General features: G+C 39.7%; 1 protein-coding gene across 1 annotated transcript in view; it reads left to right on the top strand.

Moving 5' to 3' along the window:
* The window catches only part of LOC108897188 (tensin-1-like), a 157484-nt gene that overhangs the window by 23083 nt on the left and 107830 nt on the right, over nt 1-26571 (top strand). Inside the window, 1 exon segment of the mRNA XM_018696672.2 lies at nt 26390-26504. Coding sequence (XP_018552188.1) covers nt 26390-26504 — 115 coding nt within the window.

Genomic DNA, 26571 nt, shown 5'->3' with positions numbered 1-26571 from the left:
CACTGCATCAGAGCAGAGTTGGCTGTAAAAAGTTAGATGAGCAGCCTCGACATTACAGCAACAACAACCGTTGCACTTTCCAACACCTTGCAGGGATTTTTGGATGTGGAGCAGGTTGTGGAAAAAGGCTGGCCGCAAGAAAAACAGGAAGCAGCTAAGAATACACCCAAATAGGGCATTAGGCCTATCTTACCGTGTTTTCACCAAAAAGTCAGAGGCTTCCTCCTCTCGTTTCCCTGAATGAAAACAAAAGAAGGGAGCTTCCTGTGTAGCTACATAGGAGATCTGGAACAATGTGACTCTTTATTGTTTAGCCAATGTGACATTGACGATAGAGCCAAATGTTCTGGCTCAACTTTGTTAATATTTTTAATGAGAAACTGTCTCATGGTGACAGGATTATACTGCAGATTTCATCAGTAGAATTTAACATCCTAAATCCTCTTTAAAAATTCACTGCTTCTGTTTGTATTTTTGGTAGTGTTTAATTTTTTTGCCATCAGTTTTTGTGCTCCTCTTTTAATGTTAAGGTAGTTAACTTGGAGCAATTATTAATGTTCCATACACTTAATTAAACAAGGGAAACCAAACATGTAGTTAATTTGCTATCTGATGTTATGGATGTGATCCTCAGTCTCAATACTCAGAATCAGAATCAGACTTTATTGCCAAGTAAGTTTGCACATATAAGGAATTTGTCTTGGTATATTGGTGCTAACAGTTATAGTAAAAGAAAAGAGTGAAGAGCAAGAACTATATTTACAAAGAACATAAATATATACACAAGGAGTAAATATACATAATTAAAATGTAAAGTGTAAAGTGTAGATTGCAAATGTTTGAAGGACTACTACTGCTAATACTAACTAACTACCCATAGTCAATACAAGCTCAGAGGCTCCACAGACCATTTGTGATTGATCTGAGACTGCCAATCTTCATTAAACCTCCCCTGACAGCTACAAATGCTAACAACACACTCCACTGATTACACCTATCACCCCAACACCCATTCACTCTTTTACTGCATTGTTTTTTACTTGAAAATATTGTCCAATCATGTATTCGCTCACCTTGTCTCCCTTTCGGATATTTTTCTACTGTTACTTTGTCCCTAAATGGGCAGTCTTAATATCATCAGCTGCAATGTTCCTGCCTTATAATTTGTATTTACAGCTTCATTTTAATTGCTGTTACTCCACAAACCACATCTCATATTCATTGTTCTTTCTCTGCTCTGAGACTCTGTCCAAACCATCCCCCCTTTTCTACATTAAATTGCAGAACCCCTCCTTTTCCCATCACTATAAGTGCCTCCTTCTTTACCAGACGGCACTGCCTGACCCACCCCACCTCCGCCCACTTCTGTCTTCCCCTCTTCTAATCTTTTTCCTCCTCTGGCTTTGAATTGAAGAACCTGCAGCATCCAGAGAAAGAGGGGGCAGGATGGAGGATGCAGGGATGCTGTAGGGATGCTAGGAAAGAGGGAAGGATGCATTTAGGATTGATTTCAACTACACTTTAAGGGAACTTCTAGTCAATGAAACTGGGGGAAAATGCACCATTTCTTGGATAAGATCAGCAACCATCAGCTCCAGGATTCAGTCCACATCTAACTACTAGGATATCGTACCTTTTAACACGGCTTTTGAAGGACAGGCTAGAGAGGGAGGGGAGACACTGAGCAAGTAGCAGCAGCAGTGATACAGTAGGGGACGTGAGGAGGTTTTCAGGAGAGAATGGGCGGACTAGGTTGGTGTCTCACCACAGTCTTCAGTTGGGTAAAATTTTTCTTCTACTGCATCTTCCCATTTTGGAAACAAAGGAAAAGCAAACACACGGTACAGTTAATATTTTAAATGTAATTTGATTGATGGGGGGGTTGTGGGTTCAGCTTCAGTGTTTTTTCCTAATTTGCTCAATAATGCATTTGCTTGTTTAACTTGACATCGGTGACATTCTGTGATTTAAAATAAAGAAAACAAATGCTGCTTATTGATAGGAATACCACTGCATTAGGTCTGGGCTGGTTGAGACTAATAATATTTTTTAGCCATGCTAGCATGTGCCACTAGGAATGGTAAAGTTGGTTGGTCAGTGGGTTGATCCGTCTGTTGAGTGGTTCACCACTTTGGTCGAAATTCAAGTATCAGCTGTTAAATGGATTGCTGGGAAATTTGGCACTGACACTGAAGGTCCTTAGGGGATGAATCCTAATGACTTTGGAGATTACCTGACTTGTCTAATAGTTTTAGTTTCTAACCCAGTTCCTGCAAAATGACCTTCCCATCAGCCTCAACTGTACTCAACTGTGTCAGGTGCTAATTAGCAAATGTTATCATGCTAACACGCTTAAGTGGTGAACATGGTAACCATTACATCTGCTAAATATCAGCATGTTGGAATCGCCATTATGAGTTTGTCAGTATGCTGACGTTAGACTTAAGCTCAGAGCACCACTTTATCAAAGCTCTGCCTCACTACTAGCAAGGCTGTAGTCGTGCTTAAATTCAGTTTTCTCACACTATTGGAATAGGGAATCCTTATTTTGCAAAACGTACATCTAATTTGTTAGTTAGACGTAGTCTCAAGTAGTCTTTGTAGCTCACTTATTATAACATTCACTAGAGATAGATCTCAGTGCTAATAAATTAAAACATCTTACACTGGATACATGAAACATTGTGATTATAATCTTTTGTATGACCCCATCCCTAAATGTGCAGTTGCCAAGAGGACTGTCAGAATAAATGATAAGTGGAAATAAATATTTGTATTATGCCAAGCCAGATATTGGCTTGACATGAGCACAGTGAAACAGGATGGTGAGATAAGGACATCAGGATGTACACAGGGACACACAAACACAGAGACAGACACCAGGATATTGTCAATTTGACTTTCCCCCAATAGTAGATCTGTGCTGATGAACAGAGCCATTAATCCTACAAATGAAGCCACTGCAACAGTATCTTAGTATACAAACCCTCACATATGGACACAGTTTTTAAATACACACAGCCACACAATTGAAGCAGAGTGTTTTTAGTCAGTGGCTGTCTGACACATTGCAGGTCCTTTTGCATGCATCTCCTTCTCTTGGGGTTGTGAATCTTGCTTCACTGGCACTTTGATGATTGCTGTGCCATGAGGTGGCAATCAGTATAGACAAATAAGCACTCTCACTTCTGGCTAGTCTACATTGGCACTCAGTGGCTAATTTATTAGCAAAAGTGGCTTACGAGGACAGTGAGATTATGCAGTAAGCAGGATGACTGTGGTGTTAAGCAGCTGAATCTCTGCCAGATCCATGGATGACCCTCTGCTGTGACCTCTCAATGTAAGTTGACCCAAAAGATAATCCCCTTAACAATGATAAACCTTTTTTATATTCTTAAACCTGTTGTAACAGAATTTTTGGCCATGTGGGGGCAACAAAAACAAGGGAACACAGCATTGACATATTATCTCCTTACAAAGCTGATATGACAAACAGGGCATCAACTAACTTATTAGTTAGCAATAATTTTCCTAACTGATTGATTAGCCAATTTCCCGATGATTCTAATGGCCTGTACAACATCAGACTGACAACTGTTAAAATGCCCATTACAAGAGCCCACAAGTGATGTCATGCATTTTTTTCTTCTTTGTCCAATCAGCAGTCTAGAACCTCAACTTATTTAGTTTTCTGTAATGTTAAATATTTTATTTCTTTTTTACTTAAAAAATGACTTGAATGAAAATCAGCCATTAAAAAACTATGCATTCTTAACAGCTCTGAGATCAGTCTCAGGTGTTGATTGCAGTAACTTTTATTTATTTTGAACTTTACTTTGTTAATCTAATGGTGTAGTTTACGCTCGTACAATCATGATATGATATTTTTCCTTAACGTATCTTACATATTAAGTCATAGAGTACTACATACTACATACTGTTTTGGCACAAAAGCAGGTTGACTGACATAAGTAGAAGATGAAATGAGTGTAGCACAAGCAGTCATTGTGGTTTTCAAACCAGCCATGCTGGTTTGATTTTTAAAAATATGGATCTTTTAGGTTGTTACTTCAATGTTTCTAAATGACAGTTCTTCAGAGGCTAATCCTAGCAAACCAAAAAGGCTTCACACCATGTATTGTGGTAGTAGTATTGTTGTTTCTATGGGTCTGTGTGTTCTGGCTTTGGGTGGGTGGACAGGCCCTTCCTCGCAGTTACACACAGCAGAGTGAGAACAGAAGAAAACGTGCACACACATGTGAGTGTTCAGCAAAGGGAGGGAGGGCCTGGGTCTGTATTGTTTTCAACAGATGGAAGTCATGGGGGTGGGAAAGGGTGTGTGCATGTCTGTGTGTGTGTTGGGGGCCTGCTGGAGTGTTTTCTTCCTCAGTCTGTCAACAAGTGAACTCCCCCTCCTTCATCTAGCAGGTTCTAGGACGTCAGCCAAGATGACAGAGCACACCCCTCTGCTGTTTATACATTCACTCTTTACTTATCTGTCTCTCTATCTGCTATCTATCAATCTATCTGCTTATCTGTATGCCAAGAACCTACCTTTTTTTTTCTCTCTGTCTCTTTGCCTTCTCTGTCTACAGATTTTCTCACTTGCTTTTTTCTTCTTTTATATGCTCTTTTTTGTACTGAATCCATTGTAACAGGCAGTCCAGCTTTGATCTCTCTCAGCTGTTTACCCATCTTAACTTAGTTCAAGGACAGTGACCTGACCAGTGACCACTTAATCTTCTTAATTGTGCAAGTGCCTCGCTGTCCGCTCTTGGCTCTGGTTTACAAAAGAAGACAGAAATGGTCAAGGTTAAAGAGGTACTAAAACAAATCCTACAAGTGATCTGATTAGACTTGGAAATATGCCCACCCTCCCTTTACTACATTTCAAGCTCCCTCACACACACACGCACACACACACACACTCACACACTCTCCATTGCTCTCCATTACCTCTGCAGGTCCTCGTATATTTAATAATATAGGATAATAACTGTGCCTTGTACAAGTGCCTGTGTATGACTACAAATGTGGAGGCAGTGTGTTCAGTGACCACCAGTGGGTGCTGCTGTGGCAACACTTGCTGTTTTGTACTGTGTGAGAGATTATATCAGAGTAATACAGTCTGTCATCAGTGTCGTGCCAAAATCACAGTTAGTCCTGGATCACTTTGTCTTTAAATAGTAATGATATTCAATCATGATATTTGATTTGCAAATGCTGTGAACTCTGTTTTTAATTATTTCTAGCAGCTTTATGCCATTGTGTTTTTTTTTTTCAAGTTTTCAAGTTATTTTCTATTTGAAAGCTTAATGTAAAATTTGCAAGTAGGAATCTACTATATAAATATAAATTACAAATCTAAATTAAACAGTATATCATTTCTCTTTTGTCCCCTTTGTTAGCTGCACATTAAAACCTTAAATAAATAATACATCATACACTGTCACTCAAGAGTGTGCTTACAGGAAACTGGATGTTGACCTTATGCAAGTCCAGAACATAGTGTACAATGCTGATTTAATTTTGGTACAACTGAGCTCTGCTGGACAACATTCAAATGCACAGTCATTCACTAACTGTGTTATGCCACAAGTGGTACAGTGTGAAGTGAAAAGCTGTTATAATCAATATTTTTTTGTAATCAACAATGGATCAATTGAGTATGTGTAATGTGAATGGTGTTACCCATAATGATGAAACCACAGAGAATTATCACCCAATTCTGAAGGTCCTCTCAGTTCTACAAAAAAGTTGAAGGTTTTCCAGCTCTCAACTTTATTTTACTTCAGTCTCACTGCTTCTCAGCACTAAGATGGTTTTGGTCACACATTAATTTAACTGAAGGCTAACCTATTGATTCAGTGATGAGTACCTTGAATGCATTCAACACTGAGTCAAATCTAAAAGTAAATAAAGCTCTGCAGGACTAAGCAGTGTATCTTGCATTCCTATGCAATCTCTGAAGACACCTTATGTAGCATTCTACAGTGCTGAGTGTACTGATGTAAATAACAAATACATTTGGTCTTTCATAACATACAAGAATAATGTTTTGTCTTGGGGGTTTGGCTGCTGATCCTACTAGGTAAGACTTTTGAAAACATAAATTTGTTCTCTTACTTGTTCACATGTGGTTTGTCATTTGAATTCTTGAATTATTAAAGTTTAACTGAAAAAAATTGTCAGCTCAAGCCATAGAAAGACAGACAGGCAACAATACAGAAAAAGTCCTCTTGTCTCAAAACTTGTACTAGTACTTTCAGTTGTCAGGCAAATATCTTGCTGAATTTGTGTGTGTAGGGTTTTGTGTGTTGGTTGGAGTGGGATTAGATCTACATGTTTTCTCTCTAACATTGCATCCTCTGGTGAATTTGTCTCTATAGGGGTGGCCTGCAGGAAATACCAGGGGATTAATCCTCTGTACCACTGGCTGAGTGCATTTGTATGTGTCTCTGTGTGGGTGGGTTAGTGTATTTATATGGTGTATGTGAAAGATGTGAAGATGTGCGTGACTGGCATGTGAAAGACTGGGAGAGATAGGTGGTTGTTGGTGGATGTTTATGTACATGCATGCGGTGAGTTTGATAGTTTGTGTGTTGTTTGTTTTCAGGAAGTAGTGGGCCAGGACTGCGTATTTCTGTCATGTGATCTTTGCGTGTGTGTTAGAAAATTATGGGTCCATGAGTATTTACAGGTATGTGTAACCCACAACATTGGTAATGGTTTGCAATACTTGTGCATAAGTATAAGTGAGTGTGTGTGTGTGTGTGTGTGTGAAGTACCCACACAAAACGATAAAGAGTCACACATGGGGTTAACATGGTCATTGATGAGCAGTGAGAACTTAATGAAGCAGTTTTCGCTTCCTGGCCCCTCTGTGCTCTTTCTATTTAGTAAGGGGTTAAGATGGATGGGGGGGCGGCGGGATTCTGTTTGGGGCCACCACTACTCTCAGAGGTAGATCCTACTTTTATTTATCTATGTTTCTTTGAGAAGGTAAAACATGTCTAGAAGTAGATTGACAATGGTAAAGCTGTGTTGGAAAAGAAAAAGTTAAAGCTGAGGTGATATTTTGTATTTAAATACAAGGGAAAAAAAAAACAATAAATTGACCCTAGTAACAAATATTATGTTTGTAAATGAAGCCTGATGTATCTTATTCCTCTGTACCAAAGAGCTCCATTTTTGCCCAAAAACTATTAAATTAAAAATACATCAGTGAGCCACACTGCTGCACTGTTTACATGGTCCTTCACTGTCATGAGCATGCATAGTAGTTTATTTTGACTCAGTGCCACATACGCTGCCTTTCTGCTGGAGCAAAAAAATCTGTGTTAATCTGCAGCTTAAACTTGTCGCCAACATATGCACACCTTACTCTATTTGCTCCGGTATGAGTAATGTTTGTTAAAAGCTACAGTGCCCAGCTGTTTTAGGAAATTATGGAGCCTTTTTTAAACATGACCTGATGCTCAGAAAAAATATATCCAGGTATTTGTAATGTGTGATTTATAAATGTACCTTTTCATGTTGTTGCACTCATTCATCCTGCCCTAAGTCCTGTCTGGAGAGAGAAAAAAATTGTAGTCATAAAAGCTGATAATCAGACTTATTATTTTCACTGAATTACGCAGACTGGGGCTTACATGGAAAAAAAATAGGAAGTGGAAACATGGCTGCTAAAGAAGTTAGTATGTAAACTTACAACATGTTTGTTTTAATGGGGCTCAGGTTAGACTTTTTTGGGGGGAATTGCTTAAAATTGAGCATCAAACAATGTTGAAGACACTGTGTGCGAAAGAAGGACTCATCAGTCTGGACTGACAATCTAAATAGCAGGTGTCTTCTTTGACATTCAAAATGATTAAGTGCAGCATTTTTCAGTGTCAAGAAAAATGCCAGTGGACATTCATCTCAAGGTTGAATGCAGGGGGAGTCAGAGTTTATGAAATATTAAAATGGGCTTAGCACAGAAATACGCAGGAAAACTGAGCAAGAGAGAGATGGAGGGAGGGGGAGGTGAAGTCCAATGGATGCTGGGGGGGTACGAACAGGGGTGGGGTGGGGGTGGGGTGCAAGGTTTGGGGCCTGGGTGGGGGGATCAGTGAATGAATGAAAATTAAAAGTGGTGAGACTTAGAGGGGTAAAGAGGGAGAGGGAAAGAGAGATGGGATGAGAGCGAGAGGAGGGGCAAAAGAGATGGATAATAAGTGGAGTACCCCCTCCCCCCTTTGCTCCTGTGGAGAGGTGGGGGCAGCCTGACCCCCCACCCCCCCACCACCACCCACCCATCCCCTCCAAAAAAAAAAAAAAAAAAAAAAAAGCTTTGTGAAACTTTCCCCGGCAGAGGGGAAGAGAGACAGAGTGAGCACAGAGGAAAGGCAGTCAGGATCCAATTTAGGGAGAGAGACAGAGGAGGAGAAAACAGCAGCAGCAGCCCGAGGTGAAAGAGAGCGTTTGTGTCCGGGATAGAAATGGCTTTGCAGCATTGGGCAACTCTTCTCCTGCCTGGATTAGACTTAAGGAAGCACACTGGTCTGTAGCAACAGCAGCAGCAGCAGCACCACCAGCAGCAGCATCACTCCTGTCCGTCACCATGCCGTCTGTCTCTCTCAGCCTGCCAACAGCTCTGGCTGGACCTGCGCGCACCTGGGTCTGCCTGTCCTGCATGTTCTGGGTGAGATAATCGTCACCTGGAATTTGTTTCTAGGATCATGAGTGATTTGTGTCAGCACAGGAACTTTGTCTCATTTATGACCAAGTTGTAGAAGACCTCTGCGCATAGCCTCACCATGTAAATATAATGCAAACTTCAGTTGCACGATGTGTATACTGTGTGTAATAGTGGAATCATGAGAGCTGTCATTGATGTCATTAGCTTGATAATGCAATTAGCCAAAATTCTTTTCTTGTGATTTTTTTTTTACCACATCAAGAAAGGGTGCTGGCTCAGTACCACTGAAAAACCCTGATCAAATCAAGTTGGGTAGGGGATCTGTTGGGTGGTCTGCTTGTCGGGGGTTGGGTGCAGGGTTGGGACCCTGGTTTGTGGGGGGCCTTGGCACAGTGACACATTTGAGGGAGGGAGATATTATGAAGGAGAATGGGAGGGTGTGCAAAGATGAGACAAAACCATGCGTTGTTTTCTCCCTGGAGAAACATATTTCACATTTTCCCCTACAGCCCCGCGAACAGCCTGGAAACTTTTCTGCTCTGAGACTGAGTTGAATTAAATGTGTCTCCTTGCTCTCTTCTCCCCTAGTCTCTCTCTCACCCTTTCTCACTCCCTCACTCCCCCTGTGTCCCACTCTGTCTCGCTCTAGGTGGTTGGTACACACAGCTATTTTTGCTTTCTCTTGTATAATTCAATCTGCCGCGCATTCCCGCTCACAGTGAGGGGCTGTTTGTGCACTTGTGTGCTCTTCTAAGCTGTGATGTGGTCAGTGAAGAACTGTGTTCGTGTCGACATTTGTCTTAAGACACTGTGAGTGCTTTTACTAATTTGTGGAGATATGAAGAACATTCCTGGCTCAAATATACAACATTGCATGCTGCTCTCCTCTCTTTCAGTTGAATAGAGGATGAAAGAAGAGAGTAGCTGAATAGACCATTGAGATCCATCCTTCCTCATTCTGCAGTGGTCCTTTGGGACATGACTTCACACCACTGGCAGAGCTGGAGTTCTTGGTGAAGAGACTGGATAATCTTACAGAGCTCTTCATCAGTTAATTACCATTCTTTTTTTTTGTGGAGCGGGAGGCGAGGTGAAAGGGGGGTCGTAAAAGAATCTCAAAGCCCCCCAGCTAAGCTCTGGTTCACTGATTGACTACATCAGAGCACTGTATGACAAAGCGAGCTCACTTAAGGGGGCGGGGTTCAATCTGAGCCCCTGCATTAATAGCAGGCCCTAAAACAGTCTTAATGTGGGCACACCTTATTTCAGCAGATTAGAGTTAACCCGTGAACAATCTTAATGTGGGCACACCTTATTCCAAAAGATGTTAGATGTTTAGGGTTATTTTTATTTATAGTTAACAATAACCCTGCAGCTGTAATGTGGACCATATTTTTATCTCTAAAACAGCCTTAATTTTGGCACACTTAACCCTAAGAGATATACCATAACTAGAAACCCAAAGATGTGCCAACAGCACATATTTAAAACTTGAAATATGTCAAATACCAATAAATCTACAGGAATTTAGGCATTAGATTATTGATATTAATCCATACATGTGATATTTTTCTGTATAATACCTTCTGCTAGACTGATCAGGTTTTCATAGACAGGACATAGACCCACATCTTGAGCAACTTGGGAAGTAAGAACATCTGCAAAAGCTGTTATGAAGCAATGAAGAAGTAGAAGAGAGATATATAAAGGGGGAGAATGAGCATGTGAAAGTGAGTGAGTAGGTACAGATGCAGGAAACAGACCATCTTCATAAACTAGACAAGATCTATTCCTTAGCCCAACCTCAAATGGGGAGGGTTTCCTCTTGTCAGGGCAGGATGGTTGATTTTCCAGCCTAGGAGCAGAAAGAGAATGCTCAGGGAAATGACAGGAACAACTTGAAGGACAAAGGAAATTAACAGAAGATGCTCTGGGCAAGATCAGGGGGCAAATTAAGTACGAATGGGGCAAGAGGCCTTGAAAGAAGACCTTCGGAGTGCTGCTTCCTCCACCAAACACTGTGAATAATTAATGGATGCCAAAAAAGGGTTTTAGAGAGAGTTTTATCAGGTTTCTCTGAAATGACCATGAAAACAATCAAATGTCCTCTACTAGCCCTTTGCTGAGTGAAAGCTTTAAGACCATGCAAATCCTGTTGACCTTCAAGCATTGCAGACTATGAATGTGTCCACCTAGTGTGGCTTTTGCACCAAACTGGTGTAGCTAATAGATTGTTGGCCAGGAAATAGCAGGCAGCTGTTGGTAGCAGTAGTCAGGTGCTGTAACAGCGTGTAGTAGTAAATACTGCCATAGATCACTGCCACATAGTTGTGTCAATGCAAATATTGATTCTTGTCTAAACCTTCAGAGTTGCAAGGGTTCAAAGAACTCCTTGGGATGATCGATATCCATTAACGTACACTCTGCCCATCTAGGTTTGGCGTTGGGTCTCAAAAGGATCGTTCTGGGAAATGGTGTCATCTCAGGAATGTTAGGTCATTAGTCTTTAATTGTCTTGACTAGAAAATAAACAAACTGCATCAAACTGACTTGGACCCTTTACATCCACCTCTGAAAGCAAGACACGTAAAAGAAACAGGAGGTCTGTGCTCTCAGTCCATTCTTGCTATTAATAAGGTCTTATCTACATTATTTCTTCCTATCCTCTTTATTTTCAGCTCTTTTCCATCAAACTCCTTGAACTCATCTCCACCCTCCCTGATCTGTTGCTAGTTTGATTCTTCCTGCAGTTCCTGAGATTACCTTAGATTTGAAGAAAAATGTTCCACATGTGGGGCCCCTTTGAAATACTGCAAGATTTCTGTAATTGTAACATCTGGGTTTATGTTGCCCCTGGTGTTTTTCACTATAATGGATTTGCCATGCAGTTTCTTTCCGGCTTGACACTCCCTCAGTTGTTGCCATGCTGTGGAATTTTGCAACAAGGCTTGTGCTATTTTCATCTTTGTGCTGCTCTTTGCATGTATTCTCTTGATAGTGACTTGGTTGAAAAATCTTGAACAACAAAAAGAGAAGCTTAACCCTTGCTTAGTTGATTTATGAGAGTTGTTGAGCTTTGTGCAGCACTCCCCCCTTTCCTGAAGAGACCCCCAGCCTTGCACATGCTTCATTGGGCACATTGGACTTAAAACTCCCATGGCATTCTGGCTTTCCCTGGAGAGAGTTTCAGGATTCAGAAGTTTGAGCTCCTATTTTACCACAGATTAAATATATCTAAGTGGTATATTGTAATATCTTATTGTACACTAATTGGAAATAACCAATGATCACTTTGATCAGTTCACTGTCATACCTACTGTCCTTTATTAATTAATCTTGTTGATAAGTGATTAGTGCAAGTATTCCCTTGCTTAAGAAAGACAGACAAATTAAGAATTAGAATACCCTCATTTTTCTAATCTGTTATGGCAATTAGTAATAATGTAACATCCTAAGTATTAGACATCATGCTCCCCAGACCTTTGTCTCTAATTTAGTGCAGTATTACTTCATGTCTCTGGAGGGCTGTAACCAATGTGGCCCCTCCAAATAGTGTTGTAATTGTCCTTTTAACCTCTGGTTTTGTCCTCTGTCATGTCTATCACACAGTTCTACACACTTAGTTCATTTCAGAGGGGTCAGAGTTTGTTTGGAGTGTTCACATATATGCACATGCAAGTTTGTTTTGTGGGTTGAAAGTGGATCAAGTGTAGAAACACCCTACTTTCCTCATGTGCCAGGTCAAAATGTCAGCTCTGGAAAACAAGCAGTTGCATAATTTGTGCAGGTTTCACCTTCAAGGTCTTTAAAGGATTAAAACTTTTGATTGATGCCCTTTCTTGTAGTGGCACTTTCAAGACAAAATTTTAGGTATGATATGTTATATATTTTATTATGTATTTTTTCAAAAATATATTTTGCCTCATATAGTTTCACTTGTGGTGTAATGAAAATTCAGTCTTTAAGCAAAGAGTGGGCAGTAAATTAATACAGGTGACCTCACTTAAGGAAATGCCCATTGGACTTGTGAGGTCAAGAAGTGTCAGAGGTCACTATTAGAAAAGTGAAACCACTGTTAGGACTGGCCACAAACATAACTCATGAGTGTGGAGCGCTGTCTGGACCTGGTAGTAATTAAGACTGGACAGCTAACAGGAAGCCCATTGTGGGGCCTGGGCCCCCTCCAGACTGGAGCCATGACATTACTAAACTAATCCCCTGAAATTGACAACGGTAATAATGACAATGTTGATAATGAGACAGTAATTTTGATAACACCAGCATCACTGATACAAACTTGGCAGGATGGACCTCACATTGGACTAGTGTCACTGTATGTGGATACACATAATTGAACGATTCATCCCCCATCTCTGTATACCTAGCTGCAATTGCTGTTCTTCAGTAGTTACTAGCTGTCATATACTAAACATTCCAGCCCTCACCTCAACTTATATCAATACATTATAGAGTTTAAGCTATACTGCTGCTGATTGTTCTTTCTGCTGGTTGCTAATTGCTGGTCTAATGTACTGTACTGTACTATCATAACTTATATCTAAGAAATTAACATTTTTAGCCTTGTATGTCTTTAGTGTCAACAGTAGCCAGACTACATTTGGAAAGAAATTGTTTTTTTTTTTTTTTTTTTAACACATATCTTGATAATTCATCACCAACCTGTTAGTGATTTCTGCAATAAGACTGTGACTTTTTTAAATGAAGAAATAACACAATCTTCCTCTTAAGAAAGAAAAAATTTATATTTAATCAAATATCTCCTTGCTCAGTTTAGTGTTATCAGGGGTTTTGTTGCCACAGCCTTGGTCTGGTATGACCAATAGCTTAATGTTAATTTTTCCCAATGCTTTCCACTTGTGCTACTGTTAATACATTTTAGCATGCCAAAGATTATGTAGACTTGCTTTAAACACTCTGAAACCTTGGCTTCAATTCTTAACTATTTAGTAATTTTTCAGGATTTACTATCTTGATTCTGAAGAACTGAACTTCATGTTTAGTACCCAAAGCCACCTTATATGGATATGCTTCACATTGCACATGTGCAACATAATCGCCTTAAACCAAAACATTCCTTACATGTACATGTAGACTTTGTGTTTTTTCGGTGCCAAAACAGAACAGAGCAGCCAAGTTAAACTTATGCAAGATATTTTAACAAGACACTGTTTTTACACAGCAACAGAGCACAAACACTGATCAAACCCAGAAAACATGTCACTTAATTAAATCTCATGCCAGAACCTGAGCACATGTGCATTTGTGTGAGTGAGTATGAAAGCTCTGACATCATGATAAAGCACTCTACAGAGATTAAGAGTTATAGCTTGGAGCCTTCTCCATAACACTAGTATTTAGTTCTTCTCCAGCTGTACAGTCTGGATTGTTTGAGGAGATCAAGATCTTTCCTGGCACTGTTTCACCAATGTGTCTGTCAAGGACCCTCACCAAAGAGGCCCACAGAACTTGTTAATGCCATGATAACCTCTAACTCTGGATGTGATCTGAGACCTCCCGTGGATACCTATGCATTCAAGTGTGAGGCCAAACAGTCCTTATTGGAAGTGGCACTGGCAGCGTCCTGCTGTGCTGTCTGTGCATTTATCCAAAGGGATTCAGATTTGCATTTGAGGGATTTAGTTTTATCACTCTTCTAGTTCATACTGAAATAAGTTAATGTCCTTTGCAGTATTTCCAGTGCCACAAGTAATTAGATGGATTTATTAGATTTTACTTATTTTATGTAGTTTTAGGCAACAATTCAGAAATGATTTTTATCTAGTCTGGAAGAATAGCAGAGGCAGTCTTCTGGAAATTATGAGATCTTATCATAAGAATAGAATCCCCCAAAATTCTCATCTCCATCATTCCTAGAGAACATTTTGGGGTTATGGTTTTAGTTTCATCAGTCTCGTCCAAGTGCCTGATCCCCTGCCAACCCAGCATGCTATGGAACACGTGCTGTTTTCTCTTGGCAGTTAGCTCTTATGATGAACTTTGGATGTCTTTGATTAAACCTGTTTTATCCCTCTGTATCCATGCTGTTGGCAAGGACCAGCCCTCTTGCTTTTGTCTGGGGCTTGTAGCCATCTTTCTTCCACGTGTATTATTTATTTTCATAGGCTGCTCTAGCACAACACCATAAGGTCAGAGCTTTGTTTCCTTATATAGCCTATATCAAGCAAACAAATGAAACAGAACATTTGTGAGTTGCTTAATATGGATTTGCAAGATTTCAAAACAGATGCCTGAATCTAGGCCAGGAAATTACAATGTACTTCTGTTACAACAATAATAAACCATTTATGTTACACACAGAGACACAAATCTAAGCAATAGACCACAAAACTATATAAGAACGAGAAGAAGTTGATACATGGAGAAAAGCTAAACATACAGTCCAGACCATAAGTACAGTTTACGTCATACATAGAAAGAACTGTCTGGGAGGTATAGCCCTTTTAGCACATAGTGCCCAAATGGCAGGGGTTCTCAAGTAATCAAGTTTTTCTCAAGTAATTGGACACTTGGCCACTTAATGTTTTGTGGGCAGCTGTGTGTCGTTTTAACATTTTATGCCCAAATGAGCTCACATGTGGCTCAGAGTTGATTGAGAATTTAGTTGCCATTTAGATTGAGTTGGAGGTGCGTGTCATTACGAGACATAAAGAGATGTGGGGTTTATTTCAGTATTTTAAGATTTAAGAGTAGAAAGCGACTCAGTCACTCCAAATAACATCAAGATTAAATAAATAAATAAATAAATGTGAAATGATTTTAGAAGTCGCAGTTAGTGAAATGGCTCTTTCCAACTTTTGTCCCAGAAGAGGAAAGCTTAGAGAGTCAACAGAAATGCAGACAGCTTTCTGTGGCTATATAAGGCAAAGCAGTGTTTTAAGCCACATAGCATCAGCATACTCACAATGCAAACACTTAACATGCTCTATGCTTGCTAATCATGAGCAATATAGTATACTATTCACAATCATCATCATCATATTTTACCATGTTAGCATGCCAACATTTGCTAATGCAAACTAAAATTATGATAAAAAAAAAAAAATAATAGAAGAGGTGTACATGAACTAAAAATGTTCAACTCCTGCAGAATTTTTGGCGTCCCAACATGCAACACTCTTGAATAACCAATTACAGCCAAGCACTTCCAAATAAAACAGTATTATACAGTATTATACTGTAGGATGTAGGAACATCCTTACCAAAAAGCAATAACTAGTTTTCCATTAATTGTATCTATTGCCACCTCCAAGTTGAATGAATATCAAATTGCCAGTACCAGACAACCAAGATAAGATAACTACTTTGTGTTACTCTCTTGACACTGCTGATTGTCTGAGAAAAAGAAGGGGTATTTTTTTCCTCTTTACTTCTGGATGACTGAGTAATTTCCTCCCTGAGATCCACCTCACTGAGATGAAATGCATGTAGAGAGTGAAGAGGGGTGGGAAGAAAGAGAGACTGGAATGCCTGGGGTGCATTTTTCCCCAAATGAAAAGCAGGTGACTGTTCATTGTAAGGCCATTTGGTTAGTGGGAACTGTAGAGCCAAAGAAACGGGAGGAAGAGGAGGTCGAATTCCACCCCCCTTCTTCTTTCTGGTATTTAACTGTGAATTGTTGCCCATTGCACTTGTTCTGTAGTGGGCTGCTAACAATTAAGGGATTCATAGGCACTTCCTTCTTCAACTGTTGATTGTATTGTAACATGTCATTCAGGAGAAGTTTGTTAAACACTTAATTGGAAACAGGCTTATTCCTTTGTGAGGCTTTTTTTTTTTGCTAAATCTGCTCTGCTTACATCCCCTAAGAATTGAATAAGAAGTCACTGGAAAACTGTCTGGATGAGTTATCTGGAAGAATTTTGGTCCAAGAAGTTTGACATTTAGTTACCATTGAGATTTCTGTAGTAGCTCATTGCACATTACAGGGACTCAAACATTTCTATTGTGTGATGGTCACACTGACATTAACCCATGAAGATATTATCAATGAATGAGTTTGCTTGTGGAATAAGGGAATTAAACATATGGTAAACATGCAGCTTCATTATATCAACAGTGATAATAATTTTTTTGACGGTCATGCAAGATAACTTTAACTGTGAATAATATAGATACAGTGTTTAAACTGCAAAAAATAGCCAGTTAGCATCAGATAAAATGGAGTCCAAAGGTTAAACAGAAAAATTTGGATAAGCAGAAAATAGTAGTGTAGGAATTTGTATTTGCCAAAAGAGGTTTTTACCAGGAGCTGAATATTCAGTAGGGGTCTCCTCTCCAAAAGACATGGGCCTGGTGATAAAATCCAGTAAACAACACTGAATTAACCACTTTCACTTTAACAATCAGTGTTTCTTTAATCCTATTCTGCAGAGTTAAGCTGCTGCTAATGTTTGCACTGCTTGTTTCTCTGATAACTTAGCCATCTGATGGCTACAATACTTCACCTGATTAAAATACATAGTTAAAAACAAAACTGATTCGCAAAAGAAGTATGAGGCCACTGACAGATGACCAAATAAAAAGGACTGTTACCTTGATTAAAGCCTTGATTTCTCTGGTTTTGAGAATTGCTGAAAACATTTGGGATAATGTAAGTGCACAACTCAACAAAACATAGGCTCGGTCGTTTTTAACTTTTCCACATTTTAATGCACTTTCTTGTCTTTAGCTAGCTGTGTGTGTCTATGTGTGTGTGTGTGTGTCTAGAGTATTTTGACAAAACCACTCCTGTGATAGGATAATGCATCATTAAATGAAAAGCTGTTATTGCACGCAGATCACAACAAGGATTTCATTGGTTTCCCTTAGGTCAAAGTGACAGCCTGTCTGCCTCTTTCCCATGGATGTTCAGTGCAAACCAGCCGAGAAAGTGGCTTCTTTTTGGTCATATGACAACACGAGGGGAGACAGAGTGAGGATGTGAGAAGGAATGAGGGTTTTGCAATAAGGTGACTAGACAGGAGAGTAGGTGGATGAAAGGTGGGAAAAGTCTTGACTAGATGAGGTTAGAGCGTGGAGGTAAAAGGTCAGCCAGAGGGGAAGAAGTGGGGGGTCAAAGGTCAGCTAGCTCTTGCTGGCTCCTGTTTAGCTGAGAAGGATGAAGAATAGCTGCCTTCTTACGAGGAAATCTGACCAACGAGAAGGAGAGTAGCACAATACAAGAGAAGAGGGGTGCGTTTATAGGATCTTTGTATTTAGCAAAAATGAGAAACAGAAATACCCTTTGCACTTATCAGCAAGTAGTTTTATTTGCTTGCTCACTGAGTCACTGAGGGTCACCTATACTGTACATATACACGCACATTAACAGTCACAGATGGAGACATGCAGTGGTCACCCCACTGTGTCTTGTTAAAATATCCATCCATGCATATGGTGTCCCATATGAGAGATGGGCGCGTCAACGGCTGATTAACTCAGTTGACTGGAGAGGCCTCGTTTAGTCCTCTGGCTCCACCAGGATGAACAATAGTCTCTGGTTGGAGGGGGAGATGTTGTGGTGTGTATGTGTGTACATGTTTCTCACTGACTTCATTCAGACTGCAGGAAACCACAGTGACACAGAAACGAAGGCCAGACTGGTCGTGCTTGTCTGTCTCGTCTGCTATTAGTGACCTGCCTGTATGTCTGTCAGCCTGCCTGCGTATTAACCTGACTTTCTGTCTGTGTTGTTGTCTGTCTTTTTGTTTCCACCTCATGCTACAGCTCAGTGTCCCAGTTTTATCAAAGGTTAGAGATCTCATGTTTTCCAGTCAGTATGAACACCAAATAGCTACATTTTTTTAATCACTGTTGATAAGATAACATGAGGTCTGTTTGGTACTCTATTGTAAGTACTGTAATACTTACAATCAGTAATGCAATGATCATTTTTGAGACCCATTGTTAAAGGGGAAGAAATGGAATGTAGTCTGCAGGTTCAACACACTGGTCCAAACAAACATATCTCAACAACTATGCCATGAAATTTTGGATTTTGGCATTCATTTTTCCCAGAGGATGAATCATAATGACTTTGGTGATCGCCTGACTTTTCCTCTAGTCTGCCATGAAGTTGACTTGATGATTAAGAGTAAATTATCTGGACATCTAATGGATGGATTGCCATGATATTTGGCACAGATATTCATGTCCCCCTCAGGATGAATTATGATAAGTATGGTGATTCCTTCACTTTTTCTCTACCACCATCATCAGGTCAAAATTTTAATTTGTCCATCATGACATTCCCATCAGCAACAGCTGTTCTCTGTGTGCTAATTGCCAAGTGTTAGCATGTTCATTTGCAAAAGTAAGAAGGTGAACATGGTAAACATACTTGCTAAACATCAGAATGTGAGTATTGTCATTGTGCTGATGTTAGCATTTATGAAAATAAATAAAGCCACAAAGAAGCAGACATGGTTTCCATGTGGGTCCCTGTGACGCAAGTGCCATCATCTGCCCAAATCCTGAACTAAGTAAAAATTCAACAGTAACCTAAATAACCATGATTGTTTCTCAGTTAAAAAAAAAAAAAAAAAACTGGCATTAAAGTAGATGTAATTTATTGTGTTATTGTTCACTATTCAGTTCAATTCAGTTTTATTTATATAGCACAGAATCACAACAGGTGTTATCTCAAGGCACTTTCAGATTATTGTTACTCTTTGTACATCCTAAAACAGAAATGCACAGTTCCCAGTTAGATACATTAGATATGAGTGCAAAGAGCTGAGCATGAAGGCCAAGGATCAGGGCTTACCTTTCCAGAGTTTTAAATACACAGAGATTTATGTCCACTGTATGCATGTGTGAGTGCACATGAGCACTGACCAGATGCAAACATGGTTTCACATGTATGTGAGGTAATGCATGAAGTACTGAAAATGAATGCCAGTGTAATCAGAGGTGAAATCAGTGTGTGTTTGTGTGTGAGTATGTCAACATAAGTCTCTGCATGAGTCACACATTCAGAGCAGTTGAGGGAATAGTTTTGAGTTCTAAACTTAAGGAGAAAAACAGTTCCTTGGTTACCTTATTCAGCTGGAATGTCTGTCGCAAAGCAGCGTCTGGAAGGGTTTATCTCCATAGTATAATATTACCAAGCACATACTGAAGCTGCTCAGTGTGTCCAGTTTGATTGTTAATGTATGTCAATTATGAGCTAAACACTGTTATCTGAAATTTGAGACACAGGATTTTACAAATACCAGATTTCCAGATGTCTTCAAGTTGATAACTTTACAAAATATTGATAATGATGACATTTCATAGCTCAAGTTTCACATTCATTTAATGTGATTTTCTGGTAGCAGGTGCATTTTTTGTTATATGAACTGTATTGCCCTATTTATATAGCTATATTGTATTTTATTATAATGTATTTTTGCAAGTTCTATGTATGCTGTTATGTGGTGAAGGATCATTTTAAACATTACAGCTGCACCAGTTGAAATTTTAATGTTAAGAATCGATTAAATATAATCAATTTATTAAATATAATAAATGTGTAATGCAAAAGGTGTCACATGTAATGATGATTCTACAGCAAATTATGACCCAGCTCCTCAGCTTTATGCAGCTTTGTGGAGCCTTTGAGCATTATAGCTCATTGTTTTGGGTGTCCAGCCCACTACTCCACTCTTAAAAGCTTCATTTATATTTGCAGTAGGCAGCTGTTCTCAGTTTTAAAAAAAGCTCTGATAAACCTATTGCCCAGCACCAAATGGAAGACAAACAGTCAGCAATAACTGGTGGCCATAGAATACACATATAGTGGAGCATTTAACAGCTAAAAAGCCAGATATTTTGCTCAAGAGTTGGTTAAGACCAAACCAGAGCCAAAAGGGCAATAAATATTACTACAAAAAACTGCTTCAAGATTTTGCTAATGTTGCTGGATGTATAAATAGGCTTTTGTTTGCTAACACGCTCACCATATGAACTTTATCAATGTATAAAGTGGCAAGTGGTAAGTGTGTGGCGATAATGTGTAAGTTTTATGTTTTCAGTTTGTTCTGCTGCCCCCAAGTGCCCAAAAAATAAATTAATGGAGCTTTGAATTTTGAGTGAGATCTCCTAACTTCCTAATGTAAAGTACAACTTTGGGGCTAATTCAGCACCTCCCCTGAAGGTTCCTAGAATTCCTGTGAAATTAAATCTGGCATGGCAAAAATGCCACCAATAATTAGGAAACTCACAGCAGTAGAAGGGGCCAACCAAAATGTACTGCTGTGTTATTTAAAGTGCATGTGTATGTTTCTGTGCACATTGATGTAAAAGTGTATTTATCTGTGTGTGTTTGCATATTTTTGTGCATGAGAGTGCCTGTCTTGCCCATGTGTGCTAATGAGTGTGAGGCAGGAGATTATGCGTGCGTCTCTAAGGGAACGGGAGTCTGTTCCCAGGAGCTGCAGTGCCTGAGCTGGGCTTTTGGGGGGGGGTGGGAGGTGATCACCCTGACCCCAGCTTTTGGGGGTCCTGGTTGCCTGTCTGAAACCATTTCCTTCCTTTGTAGCCCATTTGAGAGTGTGGGACTATGAAGCAAATGTGGACTGAGGCCATTTGCATGGTCCCGCCACTCGTTGAAACAGAACATAATCAGTGAGGGACACATCTCCCGTGTCGTGAACGTACTTGTGCGGCTGCCTATAACTCTTTAAATCTGTGCTCCCCACCCCCATTGCTTTTCTCATCACCCATGTCTCCCCAGGCGGCTCCCCGTATACTCCAGCGACCCCCCAACAATAAACAAACTCTGAGCGCCGGGTGCATTGCTAATGATCGGAAACAATTAAGAACTAACAAAAGGGAGCGTCCTGCTATATTGCTGCATGCTGTATTTACATAGTATTTTGAGGTTAAATGACTGAGGCTTTATTTCTGGTGAAGGCAAGAGGACTAAAACAGACACGCCTGCTGAAGAAATCTGTCTTTTGTTTGGCCTTGTAAACCAGGATGTCTTGGACTACCAGCCACTCTAGTAATAAATTAAAAGAGGAAGAAATGAAACCCTTAAATCTGAGGGAATTTCAGTTTGAGTATCCCCATGCACATCATACCCCCTGAGCCTCACTTCACTCAAGACAAGTGGCATACCAGGGGATGACTAGACCCCCCCTCCACCCCCCAACCCCAGTGCCTGTCCTACCGGATAAGCCCTGGTGTGTGAATGGCTAGAGGCTGGGAGAGTGTGAGAAGGCTCAAAAGTGGTAAAAGAGGCAGATGAATAGACTCCTTGATTGAGACATTCTGCCTGTTTAACACACAAATGTATAGGTGTGTGTGTTGTGTGTTGTGTGTGTGTGTGTGTGTGTGTGTGTGTGTGTGTGTGTCACTTAAAGCATGCTAAAGTGACAGTGCTGTTCTGACTTCACTGTATAGATTTTTTTGTGTGGATATGACAGTACCTTTAACAATTTACCTTTAACCCTCTTCAGACAGTGATTATGTGATTATGTTGCCTGGGACTAGGGAGTGAAAGCAGTGGAAAAACAATGCTTATTGCTATGGCAACATGGGCTAATGAAAATGTTACACCCCACATTGTGTATTGTGCATAAATTAGACAGAAAACACCAATACAGAGAAGCATGTGTGCACTATTTTCTATTAATTTATATAATATATTATATACTATATATAATGGTATGTTTTCAGTTGTTGGTATGTTTTTTAGTTGATGTATTTTTCTGTATCTAATGACATAAAAAAATAATTTTGGTAAAATGATCAGTAACACACACTCATTGCTTTACAATTTTGTTCATTTTACGTTTTATTTACAAACTGTACATCATTTCATTAAGCACAAAAGCTTACTACTACTTTACATTGTTTCCCAAATACCTTTGTGTTAATTGCATCCAAAACAGATTACTTCATTGCGGCCCAAACCCCCATTCCTCTGGACTTAATGACTGTTTTGGATAATGTGGTTTGAGTAGACACTTTAAAGAGGGTGTTCCTTTTACACCTGCCAGCAGCTGGGTCCTGTTCGTTCTGCTGACAGTGTTGATTCCTTTTATGTTGGTAGTTGATTCCTTAATAGTCTGGAAGTGAAACTAGGGATATCAGTTTTCACAAAGCTTGGTGTCATGTTGGCAGAATAGAAAAAATGTCAATTACTGTAACAGTCCACCTTTAAACCCTGAAATATAGCCTGACAGATACACACCCTCTTTTACAAATACTGCACACATTCAGAGTACCATTAAACCCACTTATCACCCCTTCCCAATCTCCTGCAATCCATATCCAGATTCCTAACCCAGCAGGTGCCAGCCTGAGTCTTGGCATGGCAGCACCTTGGATAACACCATGTATGGATGCCTAGGCACAGAGCTCCAGAGAGCAACCCACCCCACATAAGCCCCCTTGCCAACATAGCGCGTCCTGCACAGCCATGGTCATTATTTTAGCCTAACTAGATTAAGCTAATCATGTTATGTAGCAGTAAGGCGTAGCCAGGAGATGGAATGAAGGGTCAGCTATCCTGCTGTTGCCATGTGGCTCTGAAATACAAACACTGAACTGTCACATGGAGCCTGATAAACACCAGCGGTAATGTCACTCAGTCTGAATTCCTAAACCTCCATATTAACTCATAAGTTCTGTAAAATCACTAATTTTGAGAATCTGGAATATATAATTATATAATATATATTATTCAGTGCACCACGCTATTGTAGTATCTCTCCTGTTAGAAAGGTTCCTCTTTGGTTTTGGCTTCACTTTTAGAGAGCTGTCATATCATTAAGATAGTTTAACGTTACACCAGTTAAACATCAGCATGTTTGCATTGTTATATATTAGTATGTTTAAATTAGCATTTAGCTCAAAGCACTGCTGTGCCTGTAAGCCTCACAGAACTGCTGCACCCTCATTGTAATGGCCAGGTGTTTAAAGTCATTACAACTGCCTGGGAACTTCTTATGTTTATTTCCTGTAACATAGTCTAAACACTCTTCTAAGGTAGATGAGATAAGAAAAAGATTTTCTGCCAAAAAAAAAAATATAATCCAAGGGTATTATGTGATCCTCTCTGAGTCACACCTTTCATCTAGTTAGTTTGTATTTTCATTGTACAAATAAACTAACGTGATTTCAGGTACAGTCACTTGAGATGTGTTGCTTTAGCTGAGATCATGAAATAGGATTAAGTGGGTCCAGTTTGAGCAATAAATCTGTGAGAATGAAAGCTTATCAGATAACTAAACATAACACAATAGTTTATAATACTGTAAGACAGAATTTTACAACCTTGGTAAGCTATCACGGCGCCAATCTTTTTATGGTTTGTTGCGATAATCTCAAGGTAAAAAGCATAAATGTGGTGCTCACATTTCTAAGCAATATAGCAGGAAAGTGTGCCTGTACATGTTCTGTTGGCCAACACAGCCCCTTGCCTCGTGATACTGCACTACAGCACTGCACTGGCATCCTCACTTCCTGTAGTAGGGATGTCTGAACACGGCCATAGTTGGTAATATGGATTAAGCTTGACATACTCAATCCTACACTTCCAGTAATGCAGCTGAATAATGTCTTTTGAGAGAAACTACGTACCTGGTAAACACCTGTCTCTTTGACACTCCATGCTGTCCCATAATGTAGACATTCGGCTAAAAAATTGCAATTTCCAGGCCCAAGCCCAGATAATGCTGCTATCACAGTATTCCTACAACTGATAATGATCCTCCAGAGAAGACATTATACTTCTATTTTCACAGGCTGAGTAGTACTCCTCGTGACCAGTAAACTTAATTGTTATAGATATAGTTTATCTATACTGTTATAGATAATGAGTATAATGAGACCTAGCCTATATTAAAATGTCTAATGAGACTGCTTCTTTCACATCTGGAATCATATGAAGGCCTCAGTACAAAGGCTGTGTGTAAACTGGATCCTGCACCGCTTGGAAACAAGACATCATTAGAAACAGGCAAGAGGCTTTCCTTTCCCTCTGCTAAGTTGGTTCGTTCTGCTAATAACAGGAGAGAGGACAGTCAGATGTGGAGAATGAAGCTATGAAGGAGCTGAGCGAGCCAACAGACACTTAGCCTGGTTTATCATTTAAGTGGTAGTTACAATTGCACACCCTAAGCTGCATTTTTAACACGTTGCCTTTTAGGATTGATGAGAGGAATAAGAAAAAAAAGGAGTTATTAGTGGTTATAAGGTTATTATGGTTTGTAGTCTGGGAATTCTTTCAGGCAGGGAACTTCTGGGTTTTCCTTAGCATTCCTGATGAATCTATGGTCTTCCCATATGAAAATCCCTGTGCTAAGTCCCCCAATATGCCAACCACATGGCCACTTTTAGGCTTGTCCAGCATGCATACAGTCTTATACAGTCTTCTCATACAGTCTGTTTAACAGTCACTTCCTGTCTTGAAAACACACCCATTATCTTTCTTTAATCTCTGAATATATGTATATTTATGGCATTTTGGTACATTTAGGTACATCAGGATATGTATACACAGAGAAACATACACATGCTTACTTAAACATATGGATAATTCAGGTCTCCTCCTTCTATTTCTGTGCTATTTTTCTTCATCCAAAGCCAAGTTATAATATGCAGTGATAGAAATTTTAGAATTGTTTATGTATTGCAAGGCTTTATAATCATGTTGTCATACAGTCAAACTAAAGGAAAATACTCTGAAAGCAGCCATTAAAATTTGTATTTTTAGTTTTTGTTCTATTCTCTCTGTTGCCAGTTTTGACTCAGTTAATTGGTTAATTGTGGTTATTTTAAATGTAATCTCACTGCTTTTGATGGAATATAAAACTGTTGAGGCTAAGTACTTTTAAAACATAATAACTAAGGCATTAAAATTTGGTAAGGTTGTCTAGCTCACAGGGGGATTCAATGGACCACTATTTCCATAGAGCTGAACCTCAAAGTTGAATTGGGGACCAGCTGAGCAAATATACCACATAAATGATGTCACATTTCTCCATGGTCAGTCATTAGGGGGCAAATGGAAACATGATGCAGGGTTTTTTTTTAAAAGACACCACAGGAAACTGTCAAACTTCCAAAGCTTGACTCTTCTGTTTGCTCTCCAGCTTTGCTGAATGCCTAGTTTACAAAGCAGACAGGAAAAGGATTGAATTGTAGATGGTATACAGTAGAGAAATACACAGCAGGCTGCAGACAGACTCACAGGGATGTTTAACAGGGGTGGGGAGCACTGTCAGTGAGTTTCTCTGAAGAGTTAGAGGTAACACACCTGCAAGGAGGGAAAGGAGATGACAGGACAAAAGTTGAAAACAGCTGAAAACAGTGAAGATTAGGCTGCATTCTCCTTTTTCTGCATCTGCATTCTCCCTGCCTAAACAACCTTATGTCTAGGGTGTAGAGTTGTAAGCATAGTAAGCTGGAAGTACTTACTTTTCCTGTAATGCTCTGGACAGAGGGTCACTTCTGCGATGAGTGGATGTATGGGATTTTTGTGTGTGGCCAGGTGTTACATTTATACATTACATATGGCTAATATGATATAAATTGAACCCATTCAGGAAGAGTATGTTTTTGTGGAACACCTGCACTTAATAGATATAACCCTACAAAACTCGCACCACCTGTATTCATTGAAGTCCTATCAGGTCACAACATTCTTAAACGAAAATTCCACCTCTGTGGTCTTTGTTTTTATTTTCTTAACTGCAGCCAGAGGAGTTGGAGGCTCTTCATTCCCATACGTTCCGAGTGAAGACTTTCAAGAAGGCCAAGCACTGCAGCGTTTGCAAGCAAACCATCATCCAGGACGGACTTGTCTGCCGAGGTTAGTCACCTCTTAAATAAGCCTATTTCCCAAATTATACTCTGGTTTCTTGGACTTACTGAAGCAA

The sequence above is a fragment of the Lates calcarifer genome, linkage group LG1 (genome assembly GCF_001640805.2).
Source record: "Lates calcarifer isolate ASB-BC8 linkage group LG1, TLL_Latcal_v3, whole genome shotgun sequence".
NCBI classification, from domain to species: domain Eukaryota; kingdom Metazoa; phylum Chordata; class Actinopteri; family Centropomidae; genus Lates; species Lates calcarifer.
The sequence above is the reverse complement of the archived record's forward strand: the minus strand, read 5'-3'. Positions and strand labels throughout refer to the sequence as shown.